Source organism: Eurosta solidaginis, chromosome 5 (genome assembly GCF_040869045.1).
Source record: "Eurosta solidaginis isolate ZX-2024a chromosome 5, ASM4086904v1, whole genome shotgun sequence".
NCBI classification, from domain to species: domain Eukaryota; kingdom Metazoa; phylum Arthropoda; class Insecta; order Diptera; family Tephritidae; genus Eurosta; species Eurosta solidaginis.
This window is the reverse complement of record NC_090323.1, coordinates 25,429,344-25,456,643: the sequence shown is the minus strand read 5'-3', so window position 1 is coordinate 25,456,643 and position 27,300 is coordinate 25,429,344. Positions and strand designations below refer to the sequence as shown.

The 27,300-nt window shown below is 36.8% G+C and overlaps 1 protein-coding gene across 1 annotated transcript in view; it reads right to left on the bottom strand.

Annotated features, from left to right (window-relative positions):
- cmpy (crimpy) overlaps positions 1-27,300 on the bottom strand; it is a 151,625-nt gene that overhangs the window by 68,036 nt on the left and 56,289 nt on the right. The window contains exon 5 of the mRNA XM_067791520.1: positions 10,149-10,369. Within this exon, the coding sequence (XP_067647621.1) occupies positions 10,149-10,369 (221 nt within the window). The remainder of the gene's footprint in view (positions 1-10,148; positions 10,370-27,300) is intronic.

Genomic DNA, 27,300 nt, shown 5'->3' with positions numbered 1-27,300 from the left:
CCAGTTTTTGTCGTTTTCAGTTGATGGAAGTAACATACCCATAATAGTTCGATTTGTACGCTCGGCATGTCCATTTGCCCGTGGAGTTCGAACTGCGTTTAAAATCTGCTTGATGTCGTGATTGTTACAATGATTCTTAAAGTCATTTGATGTGAATGCTGTCCCTCGATCTGTTACGATACGTGTAGGCACTCCAAAATAACTGCTCACCTCATTCAATAGTGTCAATACATGTCGGGTTGCAGTACTCTTAACTGCTCGTACTACCGTATATTTTGTAAATGAATCCACTAAAACTATAATATGTTCGTTTCCCTTTTTACTACGGGGAAAAGGTCCAAGATGATCAATATGTATCGTTTTAAACGGTACAGGATCGACTTCATCGTAATGGTACGCCCCTTCTGTTTTACCACCCCGCTGCTTATTGTACGCACACTCGAAGCATGATTGTATAAAAGATTTTATGAAATTTCGCATACGTGGAAACCAAAAGTATTTCTGCGTTTCTTCTAAAGTTTTCTCCATGCTGAGGTGTTTAACTTTCTCATGTACGCTAGCTATAATTTTGTAACGCATTGATTTTGGTACTAACCATAATTTATCACCTTTCTGTTTTCGGTAAACCCGCCCATTTTCGAGCTTGTATTCTTCATTTGTAATTTTGTCACCGCTTTCTAATTTCTTAATAATAGAACGAATATTATTGTCTTGCTGTTGCATACTGTACATCCAATCTCCCATTTCTATTGTTGTTTTTGAAATTTTTAAGGATGCTGTATCTATATCTATGCTTTTTTCGTTTGGTGTTCTGCTTAGGAAATCAACATGTTCCATCCTTTTGCCTGGTCGATGTTCTAACTTAACAATAAAGTCCTGGATACGTAGCCACCAACGTGCAATTCTTGGTATCAACTCACGCTTCTGCATTGCTGTAGTAACTGCATTACAATCCGTCACCACTACAATTTCTTTACCTTGTACGTAATATCTAAAACGCTCTAGACTACTAACCACTGCTAAAACTTCGAGTTCATAGCTGTGAAAATTACGTTCGCTATCTGTTGTGGATCTGCTATAATACGCAACTGGTTTCCAGTCACTGCCTTCCCGCTGTAAGAGCACACCTGCAATGCCAACAGAACTGGCATCAGTATGTATTTGATGATCTGCTTCAACGCGATAACCTGCCATCACCGGCTTCGATGTTAGCGCTGTCTTCAACATCAAAAATGCTTTCTCTTGCCTATCAGTCCATTTAAACTGTTGATCTTTGCGTAATAATTCACGCAATGGCTCGCTTATAATCGAGTACCTTGGCACGAAGCGTCTAAAATATCCGCTAAGACCTAGAAAACGTCTTATATCGGTTACGGATTTTGGCACTGAAAAATTATTTACAGCCGCCGTCTTTATATTGCCTGGACTTACACCACCGGGGTGAAGTTCATGTCCTAAAAATTCTATTGTCTGCTTCATAAATTCGCATTTGTTGATATTTAAAATAAGATTAAGTTGGCGTAAAGCTTCAAATACTCTAGTCAACTTTTCGTACATCTCGGATATATTGTTACTACCAACCAATATATCATCCATATAGTGAATCATGTCACCAGGTTGAGTCCTATCTTTAATGTTTTGCATTAAACGCTGGAATACCGCCGGCGCATTTCTAAGCCCGAATGGCATTCGCTTAAATTCAAATAAACCGTCTGTTGTTATGAACGCAGTGTATTTTCGACACTCTTCTTCGATTGGTACCTGATAGTAACCACTATTTAAATCTAAGACTGAAAAATATTTGTATCTCAAGGCTTCGCTCAGCCTTTCTTCTATGTTTGGTGTAGGATAAATTTCTTTTGTTGTAAACTGGTTTAGTCGCCTGTAGTCAACGCAGAGGCGTTCACCGCCGTTTTTCTTCTTAACCAAAATAATTGAACTTGCGTATTCTGATTTCGATGGGCTAATTATGTCGCATGACAAAAGCTCATTAATCATTTCTGTTACAAGATGCTTTTTTGGCTCAGGAACCCTGTATGGTTTTTGAGCAATCGGTGTATTCGTTGTCAGTTCAATTCTCATTTTCGTCGCATTAGTTAAGCCAATGTCACAAAGCTTTTTTGCAAAAACGTCCCTATTATCTTCCAATAACGCTTGCAAATTTGAATTCTCGTCGTCTATAGTACAATTAATGTTACTAAAACTCGTTACTGGATTTTCCACGACTACCTTTTTCACCTGTGTAGAAAATGTAAAGTTGTCCGCTTTTATTTCTGCTACCATGCCGTCATTTCTAAAAATATCTTGGCCCAAAAGTACGTCCGTCGTTAAAATATCGTCATCGACCACAAATAAATTGACTTTTAAATTTATCTCATCAACTGTCATGCATACGTTGACCTTATTCTTTAATGTACGTTTTCCACCGCATATACCTACTATTTCTGCAGCGCATGGATATATTTGGATGTTCAACTTTTCTACAGCTGATCGCTGGATCATACTACATTCACTTCCAGTGTCTACGAAAGCTAATAATGACTTACCATTTACAATGACTGGTTTTTGACAAAAATTTGTTGATTCTTGTAACTGAGAACGCTTGACAACAACTGCTTTTTTCCCGCAATTTTCTGCTTCATTATTTGGATGAAGTTTATTACAGTCTTTACATTTACGATTCTGTTTCGATTTCGGACAATTTCGCGCGATATGTCCACCTTCTTTGCAATTGTAACATGTTACGCTTTTCGTTTCGACCGCGCTTCGATTGATATCTTTAGCACTTTCTTTATTGCGATTGTTTATGTACTCGTTTTTAAACTGTTTTGTTACCGACATATTTTGTATATAATCTTCAATTGTTTCGCGCATATCTTTCAGAGAATTAAACTTAATTGGAGCTATTGCTATTTGCAACTCACGATGCTTTAAACCGTCGCGAATGTATTTTATAATTGTACTTTCAGTCAAGCCATACCGTCGGCCTAGTCCGCTCATTCGAAAACAATATTCATTAACTTTTTCGTTTTGCATTCGCGTTGCACTTGCCATTTTATAATGAATTTGTGCGTCATTCAATTCAAAACTAAATTCACTTTTTAACGCACATGCCAAATCAGGCCAATTGGAATAAAATGTTGGTGCAGCATCTAACCACATTCGTGCAGCACCTTTTAATTTACTGTACACTGCCAAAAGTAAACATTTCTCATCCCATTCGTATGCACTTATTGCACTGTCCACCCTATTAACAAATTGTGTCACTGTTAGAGAGCTTTCGTTCGTTGGGTTAAATTCTGGTATTGTCTCAGCAATTTCTTTTACACTGGCATTTCTGCCCACCACTCTTATTGAACTTTGGGGTGACACAACTATACGCTCTTCATTTACACTAGAGCCACTACCATTCACTGCTTGTGCATTTGTATGTTGACTTGGAACCAAACTTTGTATTTTTGTCATCATAATTTCCATCATTGCTCTTAAATCATTTACTTGCGTTTGTAAATTTAATTCAGAATTCTCGATTTGGATTTCATCACTACCTAAGAAATCACACAATCGTAACACTAATTCAGCTTTTGTTCCCGTAGTTGAAAGATCATTATTACGCAGCTGCTCTTTCAGCTCGTCTACTTTCAACGTTGACACTTTTATTTTCATTTTGCTATTTTGTTTACTTCTTTTAAAACGAGTATTCTAATTAGAATTTGTTTACTTATTTGTTTTGCTTCACTCTTCCTTTCGTTTGAGTTTTATGACACGTTGTCTCTTTTGTCTATTTATATTTTCATATACACGAATGGTCGTGTAAGCGAGATCGACACTTTGAAATTATTACAACAATAACATTAACGACCATTGTCGTATTCTTTACTCGTTCACTCGCACGCTCTACACGCAGACCGCAGAGTTAATAAAAAAAATCTTGTATTTATTACTTCAAATACAAAGTTCTGATTTCTATTTTCTATGTTCATCAACCGTTCGTACATTCGTACGCCCGATAACTATACTTTGCCACAGTTATATTCGTACGCATATAATTCACAATTTCTGCTTTCTTGCTTTTGCCTTTTTTCCCCCGCAAACCGCTCGTCCATTCGTACGCGCGATAGGCAACAAATTTTGGGCAACAACTATAACACGCAATTTGAAATCAACCACCGAAATTCACTTGCTCTGTCTTACTTTGTATGTATCACCGACCGATCGTCCATTCGTACGCGCGACAGGCAACACAACAACAATTACAACATGCAATTTGAACACAAACGGATTTTCGTTGTTTCTTTGCTTGCAACTTACGATTTATAGCAACGCTTTCTGAACACACAAAAACATGACAATATCGTATGCAATTCAAATACTTTCCGTTGATACTGCTTTATCGATAACGCTTTACCGACGCTCGTCCATTCGTACGCTCGTAGGCAAACACAACAACAAAACATATGTATGTACATCAACTTTCGGTTTGAGTCTTATGTACAGACTTTGAACATGTCTACACTTGTCAGAATGTTGCATGTATTCTGATGCAATCTTCCTGAAACGAACGAATCTTCTCAAGAATTCGTTGTTTTACACACACACATATTTTTGTTCTATTATATTTCAATATAATTCACACTGTCACTGTGAGGCTATGCGGAGCATCTCACTTCTGAACTGAAAGAGTCTTTATTCAAGCTCTTTCGGGTTGTCAGGATTTTCTGGATTCCGATTAAATAAAAACGCTGCCGATTTATGCACATTAGCACATTATAACTAACAATTCATGTTTATTAAAGTTTAAAGTTAAATATAGGAAAATATGTGTGTTTAAATGAAATTAATTAAATGGTTTTATTTATTGAAAGTAAAATGAGTATTAGAATGATTTCTCTGCCCGTTGCCGAACCGACGTTGTTCACGGCGCGTTGTTCAAATCTAAACTGCTCTTTTGTCGCTGACATTGAGTAAGGGTTGCCAATTGATTATTATTCCGTTCATGTGCAGAGATGATGTATTTCGTAGGATTAATTACTAAGGTAGGGTCAGCCTAACCGTTGTATTATATTGACCATAAATTAGGTTGCCTTTATATTATATTGCTCGTATACTTAGGATGACCTTACAACTGGCAGTATGCTTATGGGTCGACAATCAGTGACTGAGCTCGCAGACCGTTTTTTAGGAACATGCTTAACTATGGCACACTTCCACGACTCAGGAAAGCAAGATGTCGTAACGAAGTGGTTAAGAATGTGGGTAAGGGTACTCAACACAAATTGTAAAATAATTTTTATAAATTTAATTGGTACACCATCAATTCCAGTTGCGTTGGAATTTATTTTAAAAATACTTCTTACTACATTCAGTAACCGCAGAGAATTCGAATGGACTTCCAGAGAAACATACAGGACCATTTGGAACAAAATTACCAAAATCAACACCAACCACTGAACTATTCACAAACGCATGATAAAGGGTATCTGCATTCAAAGTACAATCTTGCCTTTTATTTCCATACATTCGAAGACTCTTTAAATTACGCCAAAGAGATTTAGGAAGTAATGAGGGATTTAGCCTTGAGGTGAAGAGCTTACATTTTTGGTTTCTTATAATCCTAGTAGCAGTGTTGCTAGCAATTCTGTAGGCCTGCCATGCTACGTCAGTTTTAATCCTCCTCGATGATTTGTATACATTATTGCGCGCTTTAATTGCAGAAATAACTTGGCCGTTATACCAGGGACACGAACTATTTGTAGGGTTGATATACCGAGTGGGGACATGCTTGTTATAGGCATCTAGAATCTTATTATTAAGAAACTCAAGTTTTTCATTGGCAGTAACGAGGCGCCAACATTCACTGAAATCAACATGGGAAAAATCGGAGTACAAAGCATCGTGTCAAGAAAACGATGTAGGAATATCCCGATTTACAACACTAAGACCAGTACCACAGAAGTTATTCAATAGACTGGAACTATACTAGTCACGAACGAAGATATTAACATTAAAGTCGCCACAAACAATTATACTATCATAAGCTACGATGTACGAGGACAGAGAAGAAAGTAACAAGTCATGACTATTAGTTTTATGGGGACTGTAAACGCATGACACAAGGACCTTTGTAGAAGCATCACGTAACTCAAGAAACAAATACTCTGTACCGGGGCTCACCGACTTGCAAAAAGGCTTCATATTTATACATTTTTTACAATAAATTACAACGCCTCCACCCTTTTTATCCACTCAGTCATTACGAACCAGATTACAGTTGCTTATACTGAAGTGCCTGTCATCAAGATCTTCAGCAAACCAAGTCTCTGAAACAAAAATAACGTCAACATTCGAGTTTTCAAACACATACCTTACAAAATCTATCTTCACAGCATTCAAGCTTCTGGCGTTAAAATGTACAATATTAAAACCATTCCTGACATAAAACATTTATCACAGCAAGACTATTATCGCCCGCACCACTCAAATTGATGCTAAGGGTCACCATAATGTATGCAAACAAAAGCAACCATAAGACAAATACACAAAGTTACAGCAGCGAAAGTATTCAAAGAAGAGAAACATAAGTAAAAGAGTTTGAAGAGATTTAAGCGGACCATTTTAACATAAGGTGTTGGTGTTATATGTATGTATGAGGTTATATACGTATAATAATATAAATAGAAATATAATATTAAATAGCAATAAGCTATCGCAACTTGTAGTCAGCGGTACTGCTTCATATCGTCAAAGGTGAAGATCTTCTCTGCAACGGAGTCTTTGGTAGCTCGTATGTACACTTCTCCCCGAAGAGTAAATGCAGATGCAATTTTGCCAATACACCTAAGCTTAATTGCTTCATGAGGAAGTTTTCTTGTACCTTGAGATACGCTCTCATAAATTCTGAAACTGCCCGCAAAACCAATATCATTAAGAGAAACATCTGCCTTTGTTTTTTTGCGATGTTCGCTGAAAGCACGCAAAGTCCGATTCCGATCATAGGGATTGTGAAATTTAATGATTACGGCGCTGACAGCTTTGTTCAGTGGGCGTGTAGTTCAAAAAATATCTCTTACTTGCGGGGATAAGAAGTCGATCGACATACACACATGGTTGTACATACTTTTTTAATTTTCTCCCTGTACACAAGGCACGCCAAATATGACAGCATCAGCAGTAAATTCTGGAGTCGCTTTCTCGCATTGCACACTCTTTAATTGATTCTGAATGTTACTCAATTCACTCTTGTATTCACTAACAACAACTTCGAGGCTATTTATACGCGCCTCTGCTTCGGCAGCTTTGGTTTTAAGAGCACCCACTTCGTCATCGATTTGCTTTATTAACTCATTTTCAAGTGCTGTTATCTTGCCAGACAAGTCATCAAATAGAGATTGCATCTTGTCTGATTGTTGTTTCCTTTTTGTCTCCAAGTCACGAAGAGCATCAAGCACAGTTTTTAAAATTGAATTCTCGTCCAACTTCACTTCTTTAGCTATGGGCGAGCCTCTGCTAGAACGCCGTTTGAGTGATGGAGGGGCAGCGGGCGTAGCCATTTCTCGCAAGTTTTTGTGTAGAAAGAAGAAAAAATTTAATTTATTACGAGCGTATGACGCGCTTTTGATTATTGCACAGATTTGTCTGCTTAAAACAATTTAACCAATAAAACCAGATGCACGGCGTTACGACGAAACCAACAATATTGCTGTGCAATTTAATTTCGCTAAAAAACCACAAAAATATTACTTTTACCGGAACGAAAAATTGGAACGTCCGCACTCGTCGGCCACTTATACATATATGCATTAAAGATTTTGAAATTTTTACAATTATAATTTTAGATTAAGAAGTTAACTTATAATAGTACTTGTTTCACGTATTCAAATCGTATGAACTTTAATCTGCTTTAAATAGGTTTGATCTAGTTTTTATAATCTACAATATTAGTTTCAATTTGGTTAGTTAATAGGGTTCAGGTCACTCTCCGAGGACCTTTGGGTCTATATTCTTTTCCAGTAGGCGTTATGTTCCATTTTATTAATTCCTGCAAGCTTAAGTCTGATATTAAATATTTTTAGACCAAATGCCAGTCCAAAAGACAATTTTTATGATCCATTCAAATCCCGCATATTTTGAACTACTTGAATCTGTTCTCTTGTCTATTTTATATAATCAATCTATGTAATCTAATCTAATTATATCTAATCTTATCTCATGTTTTCTAATGTAATCTAATCTAAACTAATCTGACCTGATCTAATCTAATAATAATTATCTTAGATCTAGTTATTCCAATCGAAACTAATCATATCTTATTAACTATGCTTAATCTGATTTTGTATAAACCAATTTTGACTAAAGTAATCTAGTCAAACCTATTTCAATCTTTATAATTTATTCAAGTTTAACTTAATAATCTGTTGCATTCTAATCTAGTCATTTTAGCCAAACTAAGTACATCATATTATCTTTATTCAATCTGATTTCGCCTAATTGAATCTGCTGTAATTCAATCCAATATAGTCAAGTCTTAACTATTTTTATCTAATCTCTTCTAATCAATCTAATTTTATTTAAAATACCTTGCAAACATTTTCAGCAAAAAAAAGTCCTCTGCTACAAGTCATTATATTTCTACAAAAGTTTATCATACGCAGTGTAGTCTTTTCTAGTCAATCAATCAACTAAAGTAATCCAGTCCAACCTCCTTTAATCTTTCTAATCTATCCAAATTTTCATAATAATCTGATTTGGCCTAATATAATCTGCCCTAATTGAATCCAATACTACTTTTATCTAATCTCTTCTAATCAATCTAATTTTACTTAAAATTTCCTTACAAGCATTTTTGAGCAAAAAAAGTCCTCTGCTACAAGTCTTTTCTAGTCAATCAAATTTTGACTAAAGTAATCCAGTCGAACCTCTTTTAATCTTTCTAATCTATTAAAATTTTACATAATAATCTGTTGCAATCTAATCTAGTCATTTTAGCCTAACTAAGCACATCATATTATCTTTATTCAATCTGATTTGGCCTAATATAATCTGCTGTAATTGAATCCAATACTACTTTTATCTAATCTCTTCTAATCAATCTATATTTACTTAAAATTTCCTTACAAGCATTTTGAGCAAAAATAGTCCTCTCTACGACAGTTTATCATACGCAGTGTATACCCTCATTGATCTCCAGTATTCACAGAAAAGCACAATTACTACAAAATATAACAAGTACAATGAAAACATGACGCAATCGAAGTCAGCTATATAATTCAAGACAAAACCAGAGACCACATAAAACGAGTTCTGATTAAACTGCTTGTAGCATAGCAGCTGATTTTACTCATTCTAAGCAAACGTAGATGTACAAATCTTTTTACAATGCTTTAATAAAAAGTAGTACATACAAAAACGAATACACTACACATAGAAATGTAAATTGACAACCTTCCTATTCATCGATGTGATTTAGTGGCATGATCCTGTCAATATTAATATGCGTGTGTTTGTATGAACGAATGTATATAAGTAATGTGGCTAAGGTTGTTGCTCTTATATAACAACAATCTCTACGTTACTGCATTTATAATTTAATGAACACGCATACACACACCCACACATTGATACTTAAATCATGGTAGCTTTGTACTTGAAATCAGCTTTTTGAAAATCCACAAATGAAAATGCCATTTTCGTTATATTGAGAGTAAGCATAAAGCATGGAATTGTACAAAATTTTGAAAGATTTAGGTGTGCGTGCTATTGATGCGGTGGTTTCGTGGGTTAGGAATGTGACATGTGTGATGTAGATTTTAGATTGGATTCCATTTCGTTTTTCTGCAGCAAAATGTGAGGGGTGCTCTTGACAGCGGTTTTGTTAATGATATTGCGTGTTTTCTGGCTTTGAAAAAATTCGTTGGAGCTTACCGTTGTTGATGAAGTAATGAAATTATGTGTATGACATGTCGTATACGTAACTTTTGAAAGGAGGTCTAGTGAAAATGTAAGGTACTTTTGTTTATAATACTTGATACTATTCTTTCTTATTTCTATTCTATTAATGCATTAAATATAGAGCTTACACAAGTACTTTTCAATCCTGCTGGTTTTTTTTTTTTTTTTTGTTAATATAAAAAAATGTTTGGTCCACTCACCTCTAATGTTTTGAAGTGCCATCGTATGTCTGTCGTCGCCAATGCGTTTGTATCATCAATGACTTTTGTATGACACAGTTGTAACGTTGGCCAGCATTGGCAGCGTTTATTTGTGATTTCGCAACCAGGCTCCATCACTATTGTCTCATCGTTTGTACAATTTTTATTGTGTCTACGGCTGTGATATGTGGAATGTAGCGTTGATGATGACGATGGGAGATCTGCAATAATAATATAAAAATGAAAGAAAGGGTTTTGAAGTAAAATTTGGAAAAAAGTTGGTTAAAAAATTATTGCAGTTATGAGGTTTTAAAAAATTGAAGATGCCTGGCTCTGATTAATATTAGCTCCTACATGCGATGACTTAAATCGCGGTATGAAATCATATTCCTTAGCACAATGCAAAACTTAATAGAGGAGCGTAGTTTGAACTGACACGCCAGTAAAGACCTAACGTAGGCTCAATGTGTTCATAGTGTTAGTAAAATTTGTTTAACCAAAAGAAATAACTCCAACTGGGTACGTAGACTTATGTTATACAATAACTCTCTCCTCTTGGCGAATACTAGCAGCTTTCTATGACCTAACTGAATTGCTGCTTCGAGATTTGGCAACTTTGCCGCCCCTGAAAGCTGGCTTCTTGACCTCGCGAGTACAGGACATGAACACAGAAAGCGCTCAACCCTTTCTTCCTGCAGCTTACACGTCCTACATCTACTGTTACTGACGAGGCCTAACTTATGAGCGTGTGACGCCAAAAGGCATTGCACAGCTAGTAAGCCCATCATGAAAAAAGACTTCTCTAGAGATATGGGCAACCGTTAAAAGAGAAGAGTCAGAAATACTTTTTCTCGATTATATTTTCTTTAGGCATATAATTGTAGAGTCGCAGTATTTATCAATTTGACATAGGTTGGCCAATTGCCTCCTTTTTATATACATTCATTTCCATTTGCAGTTTCGATTCTCGTTCCACTTCCATCTACAGGTTCAGTTTCAGTCATAGATTTTATTCCGTTAACAGTTCTTTTTCCCTTTCTCTCTCTGATTTCACTTGTAGTTCCATTTCAAGCTTCGGTTTGATACTGATTTCAATTTCGCTTCCGGTCCCACGTATTGTTGCGATTCCGTAATCGGCTATTTCCTCCTCTTAAAGTCTGATCTCAATTTCATTTCTAGTTTACTAATTCGGTTTATTTTTAGATTCCGACTGCTACTTCATTTCGGTTCCTACGTTGTTTCCGATAGGGGCTATTATATTGTTTTCACCTCCGGTTAAAATTTCACATTCGGTTCCCGTTTCTGCTTGCCAGTTCTAGTTCCTCTTTTGGCTACCGTTTAAGTCTGGAGCTGATACCAATTCTAAGTTCCATTTCCTTTTGCTTTTCATTCCGATTTCAGTTCCGCTTTCATTCTTATTCCGGGTTCCAGCTTTGGTTTTCGTCGCAGATTTTAATTCTGGTTACTGTTTAGGTTTAAAACTCGTTGAAGTATCAGGCAACTCTACTCTGAATACCAGCTTAGATTTTAGACTTCCTTTCTTCCTACTGGTAAAATTTTGATTTCGGTTTTATTTTTGATTTGCACTTTGAATTTCTTATGGATTTATAATACCCTTCGGACTCTTGTTTCTGGCTTCTTTTTTGATTTGGTTGGAGCTCAGGCTCCGATTTCAGTTTCGGTATGGGCACGTTAGGTTTAAGCTACCTTCGAAAGCGCTTCTGATCTCCTCTCTTCTTCATTCGTTTCTTATTTGTATATCTCACAACTCGACAATGGAATCGCCAACAACAATAATTTCGAACCTTACGCAAAGATTTAAGATAAAATGACACATTGTTCAATTATCTGAAAGCATATTCACCAAATATAATTTTAGCTGAAAACATAATTCATTAACGTCATTTAATCTTAACTGCATCGCTTTGGGTACTTCAAAAGATAAATTAAAAAACACTACAAGCTTTCTATTTCAAATTTAATAAGCGAAGTGGCACACAAAGGAAGTAAACACAACCACACACACTCGACAGCGCTAATTTAGTATGCCTGTATTTTCAAGTGTGTGCCAGTATGCATATGGCTATGTGTTTGTGTTACCTGTCATGCTCAAAAATGTACATAACAAAATATTGCTTTAAATGCAATTTTGGTATAATAGCGTATATGTGCAGTACATTTATACAGCAGCGAGCACGAAAATAGCAGTGGTAGTTTTTATTAAATTTCGCTTATAAATGTTTTTTTATTTTCAATAATTTATGAAAAAAGTTTGAATTTTCTAAATAAAACGGTGCAAGTATTTTTCAAAAACGGTTCCAAAAAATTCGAATACTCGAAAAATACTGCGAAATAAATTTCGAAAATTTCTTGAATATTTGGATTTTCAAATTTATGGCTGAAACTATGCAAACCAAACTCAAAATTATTTTCGAAAAAATTCGAAAAATATGTTTCGAAAATTTTGAACGTTCGCGTTTTCTGAATTTTAACTGACACTATGCAAACTTATTTCAAAACGATGTTCGAAAAAATTCAAAAATACCGGAATTCTCATAATTCCTAATAATTATACAGAATTTGGAATTTTTCGAGCGCGTTTTTGAGACTGGTTTGCATTGTTTTAGCAACAATTCGGAAAATTTAAAAAAAAGTTCTAAATTTTCGAATATTTTTTTCGAATTTTCAAATTTCATTTTGAATTTTTGAATTATTTCGAAAGCGTTTTTGAGTTTGGTTAACACAGATTAAGTTACCATTCAAAATACTTAAAAAACATGTTCAAAATTTTTCCTCGAATTTTCGAATTTTTTTCTTAGAGCTTTCCAACTATTCCAATCGAATTAAACAGTGTATAATTTCCGAATTTTTTTATCGAGTTTCAAGTTTTAGCAACAATTCACAAAACTTAAAAAAAAGTTCTAAATTTTCGAAACTTTTTTTCGAATTTTTAAAGTTCTTTTTTGAATTTTTGTTTTATCTGCGTTTTTGAGTTGGGTTGGCATAAATTAAGTTACAATTTAAAACACTTAAAAATATGTTCGATATTTCCGAAATTTTTTTCTCCAATTTTCGAATTTGTTCTTAGAGCTTTCTAACTATTTCAATCGAGTTAAAGAATCTAGAAAACAACAAGCAAAGTTCGCAATTTTCGAAAAATTTATACGAATTTCCGAATTTTTTTTCAAGTTTTAAAATTTTTTTGAAAAAGGTGTTTAGATTGGTTTGCATAATTTCAGTTACAAATTTTATGGAAGTGTTCTCAACGCTATTTTCGTCACTGTATTTACGTTTACATATATGCATATCGCGGGCAGTGCAATCTGCTGCTCGTACAACCTTGACACAGTTTTCCACCATTTTGCAAAGTATACAACAGCAGCAAATCTAGTTTAAATTATGTATGTACATACATAGAAATGTTGCAGCTGTTTTTGTTATTGTTTCTGTTTTTTTTTTGTGTTTGCGTTCTCATGCACATTAACCGTAAGTTGCTATTATGGTTGTTGCTGTGCCGCTAATTCCTTTTATGACCACTTTGCATGGATGCTGCTGCAGCCTGTCTAAGTGTATAGTTGCAGATGTATGTGTTGACGTAAGTAGGAAATTTAGTTTATGACAAAATGTTATTTTACGAAGAAATTATATAAGTTTAAGTGGCGAATTTATAATGAAAGTAAAAGCTGAAGGAAATTGACACATTTTGTAATATGAGAGCAAACATGAACATAAGGAAATCCACGATGGTGCTTGGCTAGAGAGAGTGCGCTTGCATATTTTCTAAATTTAGTGATCCAAGGATCACTAGTCTTCCTCTAGCGACTGCGTTGCATTCGAGCAGTATGTGTTCCTCATCCTAAATTTCACAGAACAGATAGGGGGTATTAAACAATATACAATAGTTGCTGTTGATGCTCACACAACTGCTCTAAACACTAAGATGGGTTCATTCATCTAAGGATCTTTGCACTGCCGCCCCAGAATTTTTCCACAATGCGCCTGCTCTTGTAGCCTTTAATATGATATTGTCGACGTGCTACCTCCACAGTAACTTCACCTCATTCACATCCTCAAATCGTACTCGGTAGAAGGAATCGTACAAAACCGAAAACAAATTAAAATTAATAAAATGAAAAGAACGGTTAGGAGTTAAAACCTCCTCCTAATAGCTGGAGTCTTATCCTGGCAAGCGCATGGCACGAGCACGGAACGTGTTCGATCGTTCCCTCCTCCATCCCGAACTTCCTACATCTGCTATCATTGAACAAGACTAATTTAAAGGCATGTGAGGCCAGAAGGCAATGTCCAGTCAGAATACCCGTCATGAGTCCACAGTACACATCTATCAGCCTCTCAAAGATTTTGAGCAGAAATAATGTTAAGCTAATGGGTTTATAGTCTTTGGGATACACGTCACCGATCTACCCTGCCTTTGGTAGGAAAGCTACACGAGCAGTTCTCCAAGAGTGCGGTACATGATTCAGTCTTATGCACCCATCGAATATTATTTTAAGCCATTCCACGACCGCCCTACTTGAAACTTGTAGCATGGCCGGGAATATACCATCTGGGCCCGGCGATTTAAACTTAGAAAACGACTTCACTGCCCACTCCATCTTGGTATCGGTCACCAAGCCCGGCACTACCCGCTCCGTGACCGAAGTGTGAGTGCTGTCTACTGGCTCTTTTAAACCAACTCCCGATGGGAAATGTGTATCGAGAAGCACCTCAGGGGATTTTTCACTATTACGTGACCATTCCCCGTTCTCTTTCTTTATTAGTCCTTGGACTATGTTTCTCCTTGCTAGGACTTTTCTCAACCATGCTGTTTCGCTGGAGCACTCTATGTCCGTACAGAAAATCGAAATGTTTACTCTAAGCGATTAATTATCGGTTTGGTATCGACGGTTTATGTGCATGTTATCCATTTCTTATCGACGAGTTATCGATTTTTTATCAGTGTTTTATCGGTGTATTATCTATTTGTGAGCCAAAAGTTATAGTTCTTTCATAGATATTTTAAAGAGTTATCAACATGTTATCGAAAAATTATTGATTTTTTATCGAAAACTTATCGATTTTTCGCGGAAAGTTGCCGATTAGTTAACGGTTTCTTATCAAAAGTTGACGATCTGTTATCGAAAAGTTATGGTTTTATTATCTGGTTCGCAAAGAAAAACAATGCTGTCCAAAGATCTATTTTGAGATAAAATACAAAAACAGAACTCTGCTCATTCTACCGTAAGTTACAAAGGGTAACATTATCCCTCTAAAAAAAAAAGGAAAAAAAGAAACAGTTAGAAAAGATAAAGGAAACCTCGAGTTTTGATGTAATAGTGTCTGCGACTTGTATCAATAAATTTTATAATTAACAGAAGTTTTCAACCGCTGTCCGACGTTTTTAAGAATGAAAAATTGATTCCCACAATGTGGAGAGACTGAAGTTGATAGTCGACACTCAGTGATATTGATACGAATATTAGCAACACTAAGGGGTACTGTCATCTCTAAACTGGTGCTAAGCAGTGACTGTAATCACATCAGTAATTCATTCATTATGTCTACACATATGTACGTACACGCAGCGAAGCAACGCACAAACACATGCAGATATCTTATCTGAGATATGCAATTATAATTGTGGAAGTGTCGCTCACAAATACACGCACATGTGAGAGAAGCTATAAAAATTGTGCATCTGTAGTTATAGCTGAGAAACTTATAGCAGATAACCAACTAGTAGATTCTAGAACAGAACCGCCTAGAAATGTCAACGAGGAAACCAAGCACTATAAAAGGCAGCAACAGTAGAGGCGCGGGAATCAGTTGGATTTAAGCCGCTGTTTAGCGAGCAATAGCAGCATTATTTTGAAAACCAGTTTCGTTTCAGTTCAGTTGCGAATTATAAGTGTTATTTTCAAGTAGTCTAATAAAGACCATTATTGCATTATTCAATATTGGAGTTATTTATTCAACAGTTTAGTGATTCGAACATAGCAGAAGGTTGCAAATAAGAGGATTTGCAGTAAATTCGTTACAATATTTTAAAATGTGGCCTTAGAACTGCTGAGCTTACTATCTTGTAGTCCTGAAGAAGGCAATTAACATACACTATTTCTTCCACAGCTTTTAAACAAACTTCCGACAGCAGTTAAAAAAGCTGAGTATAGGCTGATATACTTATTAAGGTACAATTTCGCCACTTTAGCCACTACGCTAATTGACACTGAGCAAGATAGGCAGAAATACGGTTGAACTGGCCGGTCTATAAAGACCTTACATATGCTGAATATGTATGTCCCGACATTTGTTTGACGACCAAACAACAAACTCCCAATTAGCTACCAGGGCGCTACTCGTAACATACGATCACGGCTCGGCAGCCATACGAAAGAAAGTTACGTGATACGTCAAACGTATAAACAAAATGGGATTATAACATATGATAGCGAACGGAACGTAATGTAATTTCAACTCACAATAAATTTTACGATCCACATTAGGTTGGATTATACTTGGAGGTCATAATAGATTTTAAACTGCCAAATTGGTTGCTAAATATATAAAAAATAAAGTAATAAATTGCGATGGGTCCAATTTTAGCGATGGGTTCAATATTATTGTTTTGTTTGAGCTCCATTAATAACGAAGGCGATGAAAAGATAGTCCGAAGGCGGTTAAGAGAGGGCAGTAACCCTTTGGACTTATCGAACAAAGCGCAATCATATCATTTATGTAATATTTCTATATATTAAAAAATTATTGCAGTTTCTTGAAGATTTCGCTTGACTTCACTAGCTGTTTGTTACTTTCTGGAGAAGTTAAATTTAAAGCAAGCCGATATCAAAGCGGGTGTCTCGCCATGAATTCCGCCAATATTTCCTCTTGGCTTAGATTAAGCTTGTCTGAATTCGACTTTTGTTAAAAACAAGAGTTTGAAATATGTTACTATATTTTACTTATTCATCTGTTTTAACAATTTTCTCCATTTTCAATGAAATTTGGGTGTATACGATCGCCAGTTTGTGTTCGAATGAAGTGGAACGAAACGTGTACGTTCAGTCCCTCGTCACGTTTGTTGCGATCCAAATTTACGATCGAAGTAGTACGTTCAGGTATGTCATAATCCGAAAATCATGTTGTTACGTGACGTGTTATACGATCACGAATGTCACGATTTGGCTCCACGAATTATGTAATTAATAGCTTCGTCTTTTTTGCTAACATAAGATATTTTCTAGGTCCTAGCTGCTGAAATCTGGCAACTCTGCCACTCCTAGTAGCTGAGGCTTGACCTTACGAGCACAGAACACTAAAACAAAATGTGCTCAACTATTTCTTTGCACAGCTGTTACTGACGAGGCCTAAGTTTTAAGCATGTGACGGCAGCGAGTCGTCTTAAATGAAAAACTTTCTTACGATCCAATTTACATAAATTTTGTCTAATAAGCATTTGTTATGACACTTTTACTTCTCTTTTCGTGTTTTTAACTTAAAAAAAAATATTTACTCTTGTAGTTTCTTTGGCGGTGTTATTTCGTTTGCCATTTTAATAAATTAGCCTTCACATAAGCTTTTGGTTCCGTAAACCTTCTTATGATTATGCTTTTGAATGACACTCTAAAATTTAAGTGTGCCCACATTTCATATTCATTGTAATGTTCAATCATCTTGTAGCATTTTACCTTTTTTTGTCTTCTACATACACACATATGTTAACCCTAAAATATTATTTACTGCAAATAAAAAAAAAATTCGAATATGTTTCTGTAACACATACATATACATTTGATTAAAAAATACATGCAAGCATTTATAGTTGTGTAAATAGAAATACTTAGAAAACGTACGCCTTACGCATCACTTGATATCAAATTGTCAGAGATCCAATGAACCGCACAAAACGCCTTTAAATATGCAATAATTTTTTATATAACATTTTTTTTCATTGATGCATCTTTGCTATTTACTTTTTCACCAACACTTTTCCGTTATAAAAATATACTTTATTTTGCTTATTTTCTCTTCAAGTAGTAATACAGGCAAAACTTGAAAGCTGTCATTCAATCGAATCGCCCCAAAATTATCCGCTAAGGTCATGATGTCTCATTGTGATTGTTTAGTTTCGCATATTTGTGAAAAAAGGATAAGATCCCTTTTCTCGTTCTTGTACGAAATAGCATTAGACTGGACTGGTCCCCGGTACAAAAGAGTTGGAAAAGTTCCTGAGTTCAAAGCTTATGATGAAGGGGTTACTTTTTATTTTTTTTTAATTTATTTTTGTTCCTTGTCCCTAGAGAGCTTAATAGATGTATATGAAAAATCAACAATGAATAAAGTACTATTCTCTTCATCGCAACATAGTTACACCAAACGCGGCATGTCAGTTGATACTGCATTGCATAGGTTGGTCATAAATATCTAGAGGAGAACATGCCCTATGTGTTTTTCTGGACATTTCGCCGGGGCTTTCAACTATGTCTAGAAACGAGCACCTATTGACAGTCTGAACTTAATTTAAGAACATCCGGCTTTAACAAACTGGATCGGCTTCATGTTAAGCTGCAAAATGATCACACTGCAATAGGGTTTATGCGAGGAGGCAAAAAAGTCTGTAAAGAGAGGAACACCGCAGGGTGGTGTATTATCGCCGATGCTGTGGATACTGGCCATTAACCAATTACTTGGGTTATTTGTTAGAGCACTAATCAAACTCATGGCGTATCCAGATGACGTTTCAGGCATTCTGGCATCATATGAAGCAGATTTCTACCAACAATCAGCTCTGTGGTAAATCAAGCTCTACCCGATGTACCTGCATGGGAATGTGGAGTCGGAATAGGTGCCAATGCCACAAAAAAAAAAAAAAAAACCCGATCTAATAGTATTTTCAAAGAAAAAATGTACATTATTGCACTAAGCCTTAGCTTTGAGTGGTAACTTTGCAACAAAAGTACAGCACTAGGACTTATACAAGACAGTAAGTTGTCGTGGAAACTACCAAGTGGAAGACAGAGCGAAGAGCGCCTCCGTGGCAATGTATGTTTGCAACAGGATCCCAGTAGAGGCTATCGCCCCAACTCTCTCATCGGATATTTACTACGATTGTCAAAGCTATGTTTTACTATGGGGTCCTTGTTTGGTGAACAGCCGCACAAAAAAGTACGCTTACTAAAAAAAACTAGAGAGTATGCAAGTTGTCAAAGAATAGCATAACGTGAGCTCTAAAATCTGATCCGGCAACGGCATATTATGCCATTCTGCATATCCTGTCTGCATACCTACTGGACAAATATACACCACTAGCAACCGTAACAAGGTTAATAGCCTTAAGACGGCTTGAGTAAAAGCCGAATAGACATAGCAGTGTAGCTCTTTCATATTAGGGCAAATGGACTACTTGGTCCTATGCCTGAGCTGCGAAAGAAATCTTGAGGCTACAATAGAGCCGGTTGGCGCAAGTGTGCGGCAATGGCAGAACATACTATACACGTCTGTACTGATCGTTCCAAATTAAGGGAGGAGATTGGGTATACTGTTCAATATGTCGACCCAGAATTAAGTAGAGCCTACAGGCTGCCAGATAACTGCAGTGTATATTAGGCAGAAATTGTAGCCGTGAAGAAAATAGCAGAAATTCTGCATGAAGCGTGATGAAGGGAATAATCTCTCATAGTACTTGAATGCAAAGAAACATTGCAAAGACTTCACTCAGGCCGGACGATACATCTATACTGGACTCCCGGTCACAAAGAGATAGAAGGTAACAAAAATGTCGATGAGTTGGCAAAGGAGAGTGCACCACTCGATAGAGCAATCAAAGGACACAGCAGTTGCATACGCCAAGCAGAAAAGGCGTGGGCAGAAATGTGAGGCTGCAGAAATTTTAACATCATGGCCAAATTCTACGACGTTACACTCACAAAAGAGAGAAGACTTAAGGCTCCGAATGGGCACACTAATCGGACGCAACCTTCTGGCGTTACATGCTTATAAGTTATGCTTCGTGAGTAACAGCAGATGTGGGAAGTGTGAGCTGAAGGAAGTAACGGTTGAGTACGTAACGTGTTCGTGATTTTGCTCGCAAAGCCAAGGCTCCAGCTACATGCCAGATCTCGAGGCAGCAGTTAAACGAAGTCCTAGAAAACTTCTAGTATTTGGCCAGATACTTCTATAATATAAGATCTGGCACTTAATTGGCGTTTTTCCGTTTTGTAGTCAAACAAATTCTGTAAGAACTCTGGACACATTCAGTTTATTTGAGGTCTTTATTGACAGGCCAATTCTTCCTATCCTAACCTGGTTGTTAGCACTCGATTTTCGCAGCATGTTTGGTATTATTTCCGATCTCACAAGCCGTATATTTCCTTCTAAGATACTTTTAAGCCGTACAGTCGATTTTAAATTTTTTATTTTTTCATAATTTGGTGAAACGAGAAGCATACTTTAAGGGGCTACAACTGAACTAACGACAAAAATAATATGAAAACGACATCACAGCTAAAAATTACAATAAACGAAATGAGAAAGACTCTCAAGAGCTCCATATTTAGTAGCGAATTTTCGCAACTCTTTTTTCCATTCAGTCTAATGTGTTTTATTCACCCAACAGTTCTTATTAACTTTTGTGTGGCTGAATTTGTTCACATCAATGCCTTTTTTGAATTATTTACAACGCAAGCAAAAAGAATTCATTCGACATTTAAATCGTTGTACCAAAAACTCGCTTTTGCGTATTTATCATTTATTTTTATTACATACTTTTGTGGGTTTCTTTATTGCCAGTGTCATTTATATTCTTTTTAAGGCAATTTTTCTTTTATGCTTTTTCATTTGGTGCGTTTCATTTGTTTTCCTGCAGCTGTTTTTCATTATTCAATTTCTTTTTTCTTTAATAAAATTTTATCGCACAAAAGTATGCAATGTTTTATTTGAAGTAAATCAGGAGTGCGTGGAGCTGTGTGTAGAAGTCTACGCACGAGGGAAAAGTTTCTGACCTCCAGAAGGTGCGACTGAATGCGGGCGTCTGTCTTGGATCAAACGTCTCTCTATATAAACGTTGAAGTAATAGTTTCATCTCAACTGAGCGGGTTGTGCACTGGGCTTAAGACCCGCCATGTAAAACCGCACTGGAATGAAAACCAAAAAAAGGCCAGGATAAAAAGACAACCTTTTGCTGAAGGCGACCAAAACAAACGTTGAAAGCAGTATGATTTGAGAGAATGCAGCTTGAATGCTCGTTTCACGTTTCGGAATCGTGAAGGGAGAAAAACCTTTTTTCGCCGCTATTCGATTAAAAACAAAAATTGTATACTCAGTTGAGAAGAGATCACAGAGTATATTAACTTTGATTGGACAACGGTTGGTTGTACATTTATAAAGGAATCGGGATAGATATAGACTTCCATATATTAAAATCATCAGTATCGAAAAAAAATTTGATTGAGTCATGTCCGTCTGTTCGTCCGTTAACACGATAACTTGAGTAAATTTTGAGGTATCTTAATGAAATTGGGTATGTAGGTTCCAGGGCACTCATCTCAGATTGCTATTTAAAATGAACGATATCGGACTATAACCACGAAACTTTTTCGATATCGAAAATTTCGAAAAATCGAAAAAGTGCGATAATTCATTACCAAAGACGGATCAAGCGATGAAACTTGGTAGGTGAGTTGAGCTTGTGACGCAGAATAGAAAATTAGTAAAATTTTTGCCAATGGGCATGGCACTGCCCACTTTTAAAAGAAGGTAATTTAGAAGTTTTGCAAGCTGTAATTTGGCAGTCGTTGAAGATATCATGATGAAATTTGGCAGGAACGTTACTCCTAATACTATATGCATGATTAATAAAAATTAACAAAATCGGAGGACGACCACGCCCACTTAAAAAAAAAATTTTTGTTAAGTCAAATTTAAAAAAAAAAGTTAATATCTTTACAATATATAAGTAAATTATGTCAACATTCAACTCCAGTAATGATATGGTGCAACAAAATTCAAAAATAAAAGAAAATTTCAAAACAGGCGTGGCTCCGCCCTTTTTCCTTTAATTTGTCTAGGATACTTTTAATGCCATAAGTCGAACAAAAATTAACCAATCCTTGTGAACTTTGGTATGGGCTGAGATTCTAGGACGATAACACTTCTCTGTGAAAAAGGGCGAAATCGGTTGAAGCCACGCCTAGTTTTTATACACAGTCGAACGCATGTCCTTCCGTTCGGCCGTTAACACGATAACTTGAGCAAAAATCGATATATATTTACTAAACTCAGTTCAGGTAATTATCTGAACTCACTTTGTATTGGTGTAAAAATGGTCGAAATCCGACTATGACCACGCCCACTATTTCGATATCGAAAATTACGAAAAATGCCAAAAATGCCATAATTCTGTACCAGATACGTAAAAAGGGATGAAACATGGTAATTTGATTGGTTTATTGACGCAAAATATAACTTTAGAAAAAAACTTTTTAAAATGGGTGTGACACCTACCATATTACGTAGAAGAAAATGAAAAAGTTCTGCAGAGCGAAATCAAAAGCCCTTGGAATCTTGGCAGGAATACTGCTCGTGATATTACATATATAAATAAATTAGCGGTACCCGACAGATGATGGTCTGGGTCACCCTGGTCCACATTTTGGTCGATATCTCGAAAACGCCTTCACATATACAACTACCACCACTCCCTTTTAAAACCCTTTAATTTGATACCCGTATCGTACAAATACATTATAGAGTCACCCCTGGTCCACCTTTATGGCGATATCTCGAAAAGGCGTCCACCTATAGAACTAAGGCCCCCTCCCTTTTAAAACACTCATTATCACCTTTCGTTTTATACCCATATTGTACAAACGGATTCTAGAGTCAACCCTGGTCCACCTTTATAACGGTATCTCGGAAAAGCATCCACCTATAGAACTAAGGCCCACTCCCTTTTAAAATACTCATTAACGCCTTTCATTTGATACCCATATCGTACAAACAAATTCTAGAGTCACCCCTGGTCCACCCTTATGGCGATATCTCGAAAAGGCGTCCACCTAAAGAACTAAGGCCCACGCCCTTTTAAAATACTCATTATCACCTTTCGTTTTATACCCATATTGTACAAACGGATTCTAGAGTCAACCCTGGTCCACCTTTATAACGTTATCTCGGAAAAGCGTCCACCTATAGAACTAAGGCATACGCCCTTTTAAAAAAACTCCTTAACACCTTTCATTTGATACCCATATCGTACAAACAAATTCTAGAGTCACCTCTGGTCCACCTTTATGGCGATATCTCGAAAAGGCGTCCACCTAAAGAACTAAGGCCCACGCCCTTTTAAAATACTCATTATCATCTTTCGTTTTATACCCATATTGTACAAACGGATTCTAGAGTCAACCCTGGTCCACCGTTATAACGTTATCTCGGAAAAGCGTCCACCTATAGAACTAAGGCCTACTCCCTTTTTAAATACTCATTAACGCCTTTCATTTGATACCCATATCGTACAAACAAATTCTAGAGTTACCCGTGGTCCAACTTTATGGCGATATATTGAAAAGGCATCCACCTATAGAACTAAGGCACACCCTTTTAAAAAACTCATTAACACCTTTCATTTGATACCCATATAGTACAACCAAATTCTAGAGTCACTCCTGGTCCACCTTTATGGCGATATCTCGAAAAGTCGTCCACCTAAAGAGCTAAGGCCCACGCCCTTTTAAAATACTCATTAGCAGCTTTCATTTGATACCCATATCGTACAAACAAATTCTAGAATCACCCCTGGTCCACTTTTATGGCGATATCTCGAAAAGGCGTCCACCTAAAGAACTAAGGCCCACGCCCTTTTAAAATATCCATTATCACCTTTCGTTTTATACCCATATTGTACAAACGGATTCTAGAGTCAACCCTGGTCCACCTTTATAACGTTATCTCGGAAAAGCGTCCACCTATAGAACTAAGGCCCACTCCCTTTTAAAATACTCATTAACGCCTTTCATTTGATACCCATATCGTACAAACAAATTCTAGAGTCACCCCTGGTCCACCCCAATGACGATATCTCGAAAAGGCGTCCACCTATAGAACTCATGCCCACTCCCTCTTAAAATGCTCAGTAACACCTTTCGATTGATACCCATATTGTACAAACGGATTCTAGAGTCAACCCTAGTCCACCTTTATAACGGTATCTCGGAAAAGCGTCCACCTATAGAACTAAGGCCCACTCCCTTTTAAAATACTCATTAACGCCTTTCATTTGATACCCATATCGTACAAACAAATTCTAGAGTCACCCCTGGTCCACCTTTATGGCGATATATCGAAAAGGCATCCACCTATGGAACTAAGGCACACCCTTTTAAAATACTCATTAACACCTTTCATTTGATACCCATATCGTAAAAACAAATTCTAGAGTCACCCCTGTTCCAAGTTTATGGCGATATCTCGAAAAGGCGTCCACCTATGGAACTAAGGCACACCCTTTTAAAATACTCATTAACACCTTTCATTTGATACCCATATCGTAAAAACAAATTCTAGAGTCACCCCTGGTCCACCTTTATGGCGATATCTCGAAAAGGCATCCACCTATGGAACTAAGGCACACCCTTTTAAAATACTCATTAACACCTTTCATTTGATACCCATATCGTAAAAACAAATTCTAGAGTCACCCCTGTTCCAAGTTTATGGCGATATCTCGAAAAGGCGTCCACCTATGGAACTAAGGCACACCCTTTTAAAATACTCATTAACACCTTTCATTTGATACCCATATCGTAAAAAAAAATTCTAGAGTCACCCCTGTTCCAAGTTTATGGCGATATCTCGAAAAGGCGTCCACCTATAGAACTAAGGCCCACGCCCTTTTAAAAAACTCATTAACACCTTTCATTTGATACCGATATCGTACAAACAAATTCTAGAGTCACCTCTGGTCCACCTTTATGGCGATATCTCGAAGAGGAGTCCACCTAAAGAACTAAGGATTACTCCCTTTTACAATACTCATTACCACCTTTCATTTGATACCCATATCGTACAAACACATTCTAGAGTCACCCCTGGCCCACCCTAATGGCAATGTCTCGAAAAGTCGTCCACCTATAGACCTAATGCCTACTTCCTCTTAAAATGCTCAGTAACACCTTTCGTTTGATACCCATATCGTACAAACATTCTAGAGTCACCCCTGGCCCACCCTAATGGCGATATCTCGAAAAGGCGTCCACCTATAGACCTAATGCCCACTCCCTCTTAAAATGCTATGTAACACCTTTCGTTTGATACCCATATCGTACAAACACATTATAGAGTCACCCCTGGCACACCCTAATGACGATATATCGTCCACCTATAGACCTCATGCCCACTCCCTCTTAAAATGCTCAGTAACACCTTTCGTTTGATACCCATATCGTACAAACATTCTAGAGTCACCCTTGGTCCACCTTTATGGCGATATCTCGAAAAGGCGTCCACCTATAGAACTAAGGATTACTCCCTTTTAAAATACCCATTCCCATCTTTCATTTGATACCCATATCATACAAACATATTCTAGAGTCACCCCTGGCCCACCCTAATGGCGACATTTCGAAAAGGCGTCCACCTATAGACCTAATGCCCACTCCCTCTTAAAATGCTCAGTAACACTTTTCGTTTGATACCCATATCGTACAAACATTCTAGAGTCACCCCTGGCCCACCCTAATGGCGATATCTCGAAAAGGCGTCCACCTATAGACCTAATGCCCACTCCCTCTTAAAATGCTCAGTAACACCTTTCATTTGATTCCCATATCGTACAAACACATTCTAGAGACACCCCTGGTCCACCTTTATGACGATATCTCGAAACGGCGTCCACCTATGGAACTAAGGATCACCCCTTTTCAAAATACTCATTAACAGCTTTCATTTGATACCCATATCGTACAAACATATTCTAGAGTCACCCCTGGTCCACCTTTATGGCGACTCCCCGAAAAGGCGTTCACCTATAGAACTAAAGCCCATTCCCTTTTAAAATACTCATTACCACCTTTCATTTGATACCCATATCGTACAAACACATTCTAAAGTCACCCCTGGTCCACCTTAATGGCGATATCTCGAAAAGGGGTCCACCGATAGACCTAAGGCCCACTCACTCTTAAAATGCTCAGTAACACCTTTCATTTGATACCCATATCGTACAAACAAATTCTAGAGTCAGCCCTGGTCCACCTTTATGGTGATATCCCTAAATGGGGTCCATCCATAGAACTATGACCTACTCTCTCTTAAAATACTCTTTAATACCTTCCATTTGATACACATGTCATACAACCACATTCCAGGGTTACCCTAGGTTCATTTTCTACATGGTGATTTTACTTATTTTGTCTCCATAGCTCTCAACTGAGTATGTAATGTTCGGTTACACCCGAACTTAGCCTTCCTTACTTGTTTTTCTATAAGCATCGACGTTTTTCCGCTCATGGACGTTTCTCGACATTTTTAAGGTGACCGCAAAACTGCCACGCTCTGTCCAGGTATGTTGAACTCTATATAACCCCAATAAGCGCTAACTATGCCTAATAAATAGGCCATAAAGGCGTCAGATAATCAGAGTTTATTGGAGTTAAAAATGACGCCGGAGAGTTCCAGTAGAGTATAATATGAGCTGTTTAAACGCCTTTGAAGACTTATGCCAGACTCTTATTTAGGCTCATATAAAACGACCATTGCAAGAAGGGAAATACATTGGTTTCGGCCTACCAACTGAGCACATACCGACTGTACGCGCCAATTTAGATATTTTTCCGACTCTTTTTTGACTTAAAATATTTACTGGGTAAACTTAAATTTTTGCAACGGCATGCGTTATTGGCTAAATATTTTTGAAAAACGTTGGGTTACAGATTAAAACTAATTCAACCGATAGCCTAACGGATAACTACCCACCAATATAGGACAAATTGGGTATATTTTGGATTGAATTTGTGTGTTTGTTTCCCATATTTTCCAAAAGATTATTTTTACCCTTCTTTTGGGTAAATATTTGGGTATTTACCCATTTTTACAATATATACCCAATTTACCGGGTATTTGCCATTTGGGTATTTACCCCTTTCCCATCTCTAGTTAT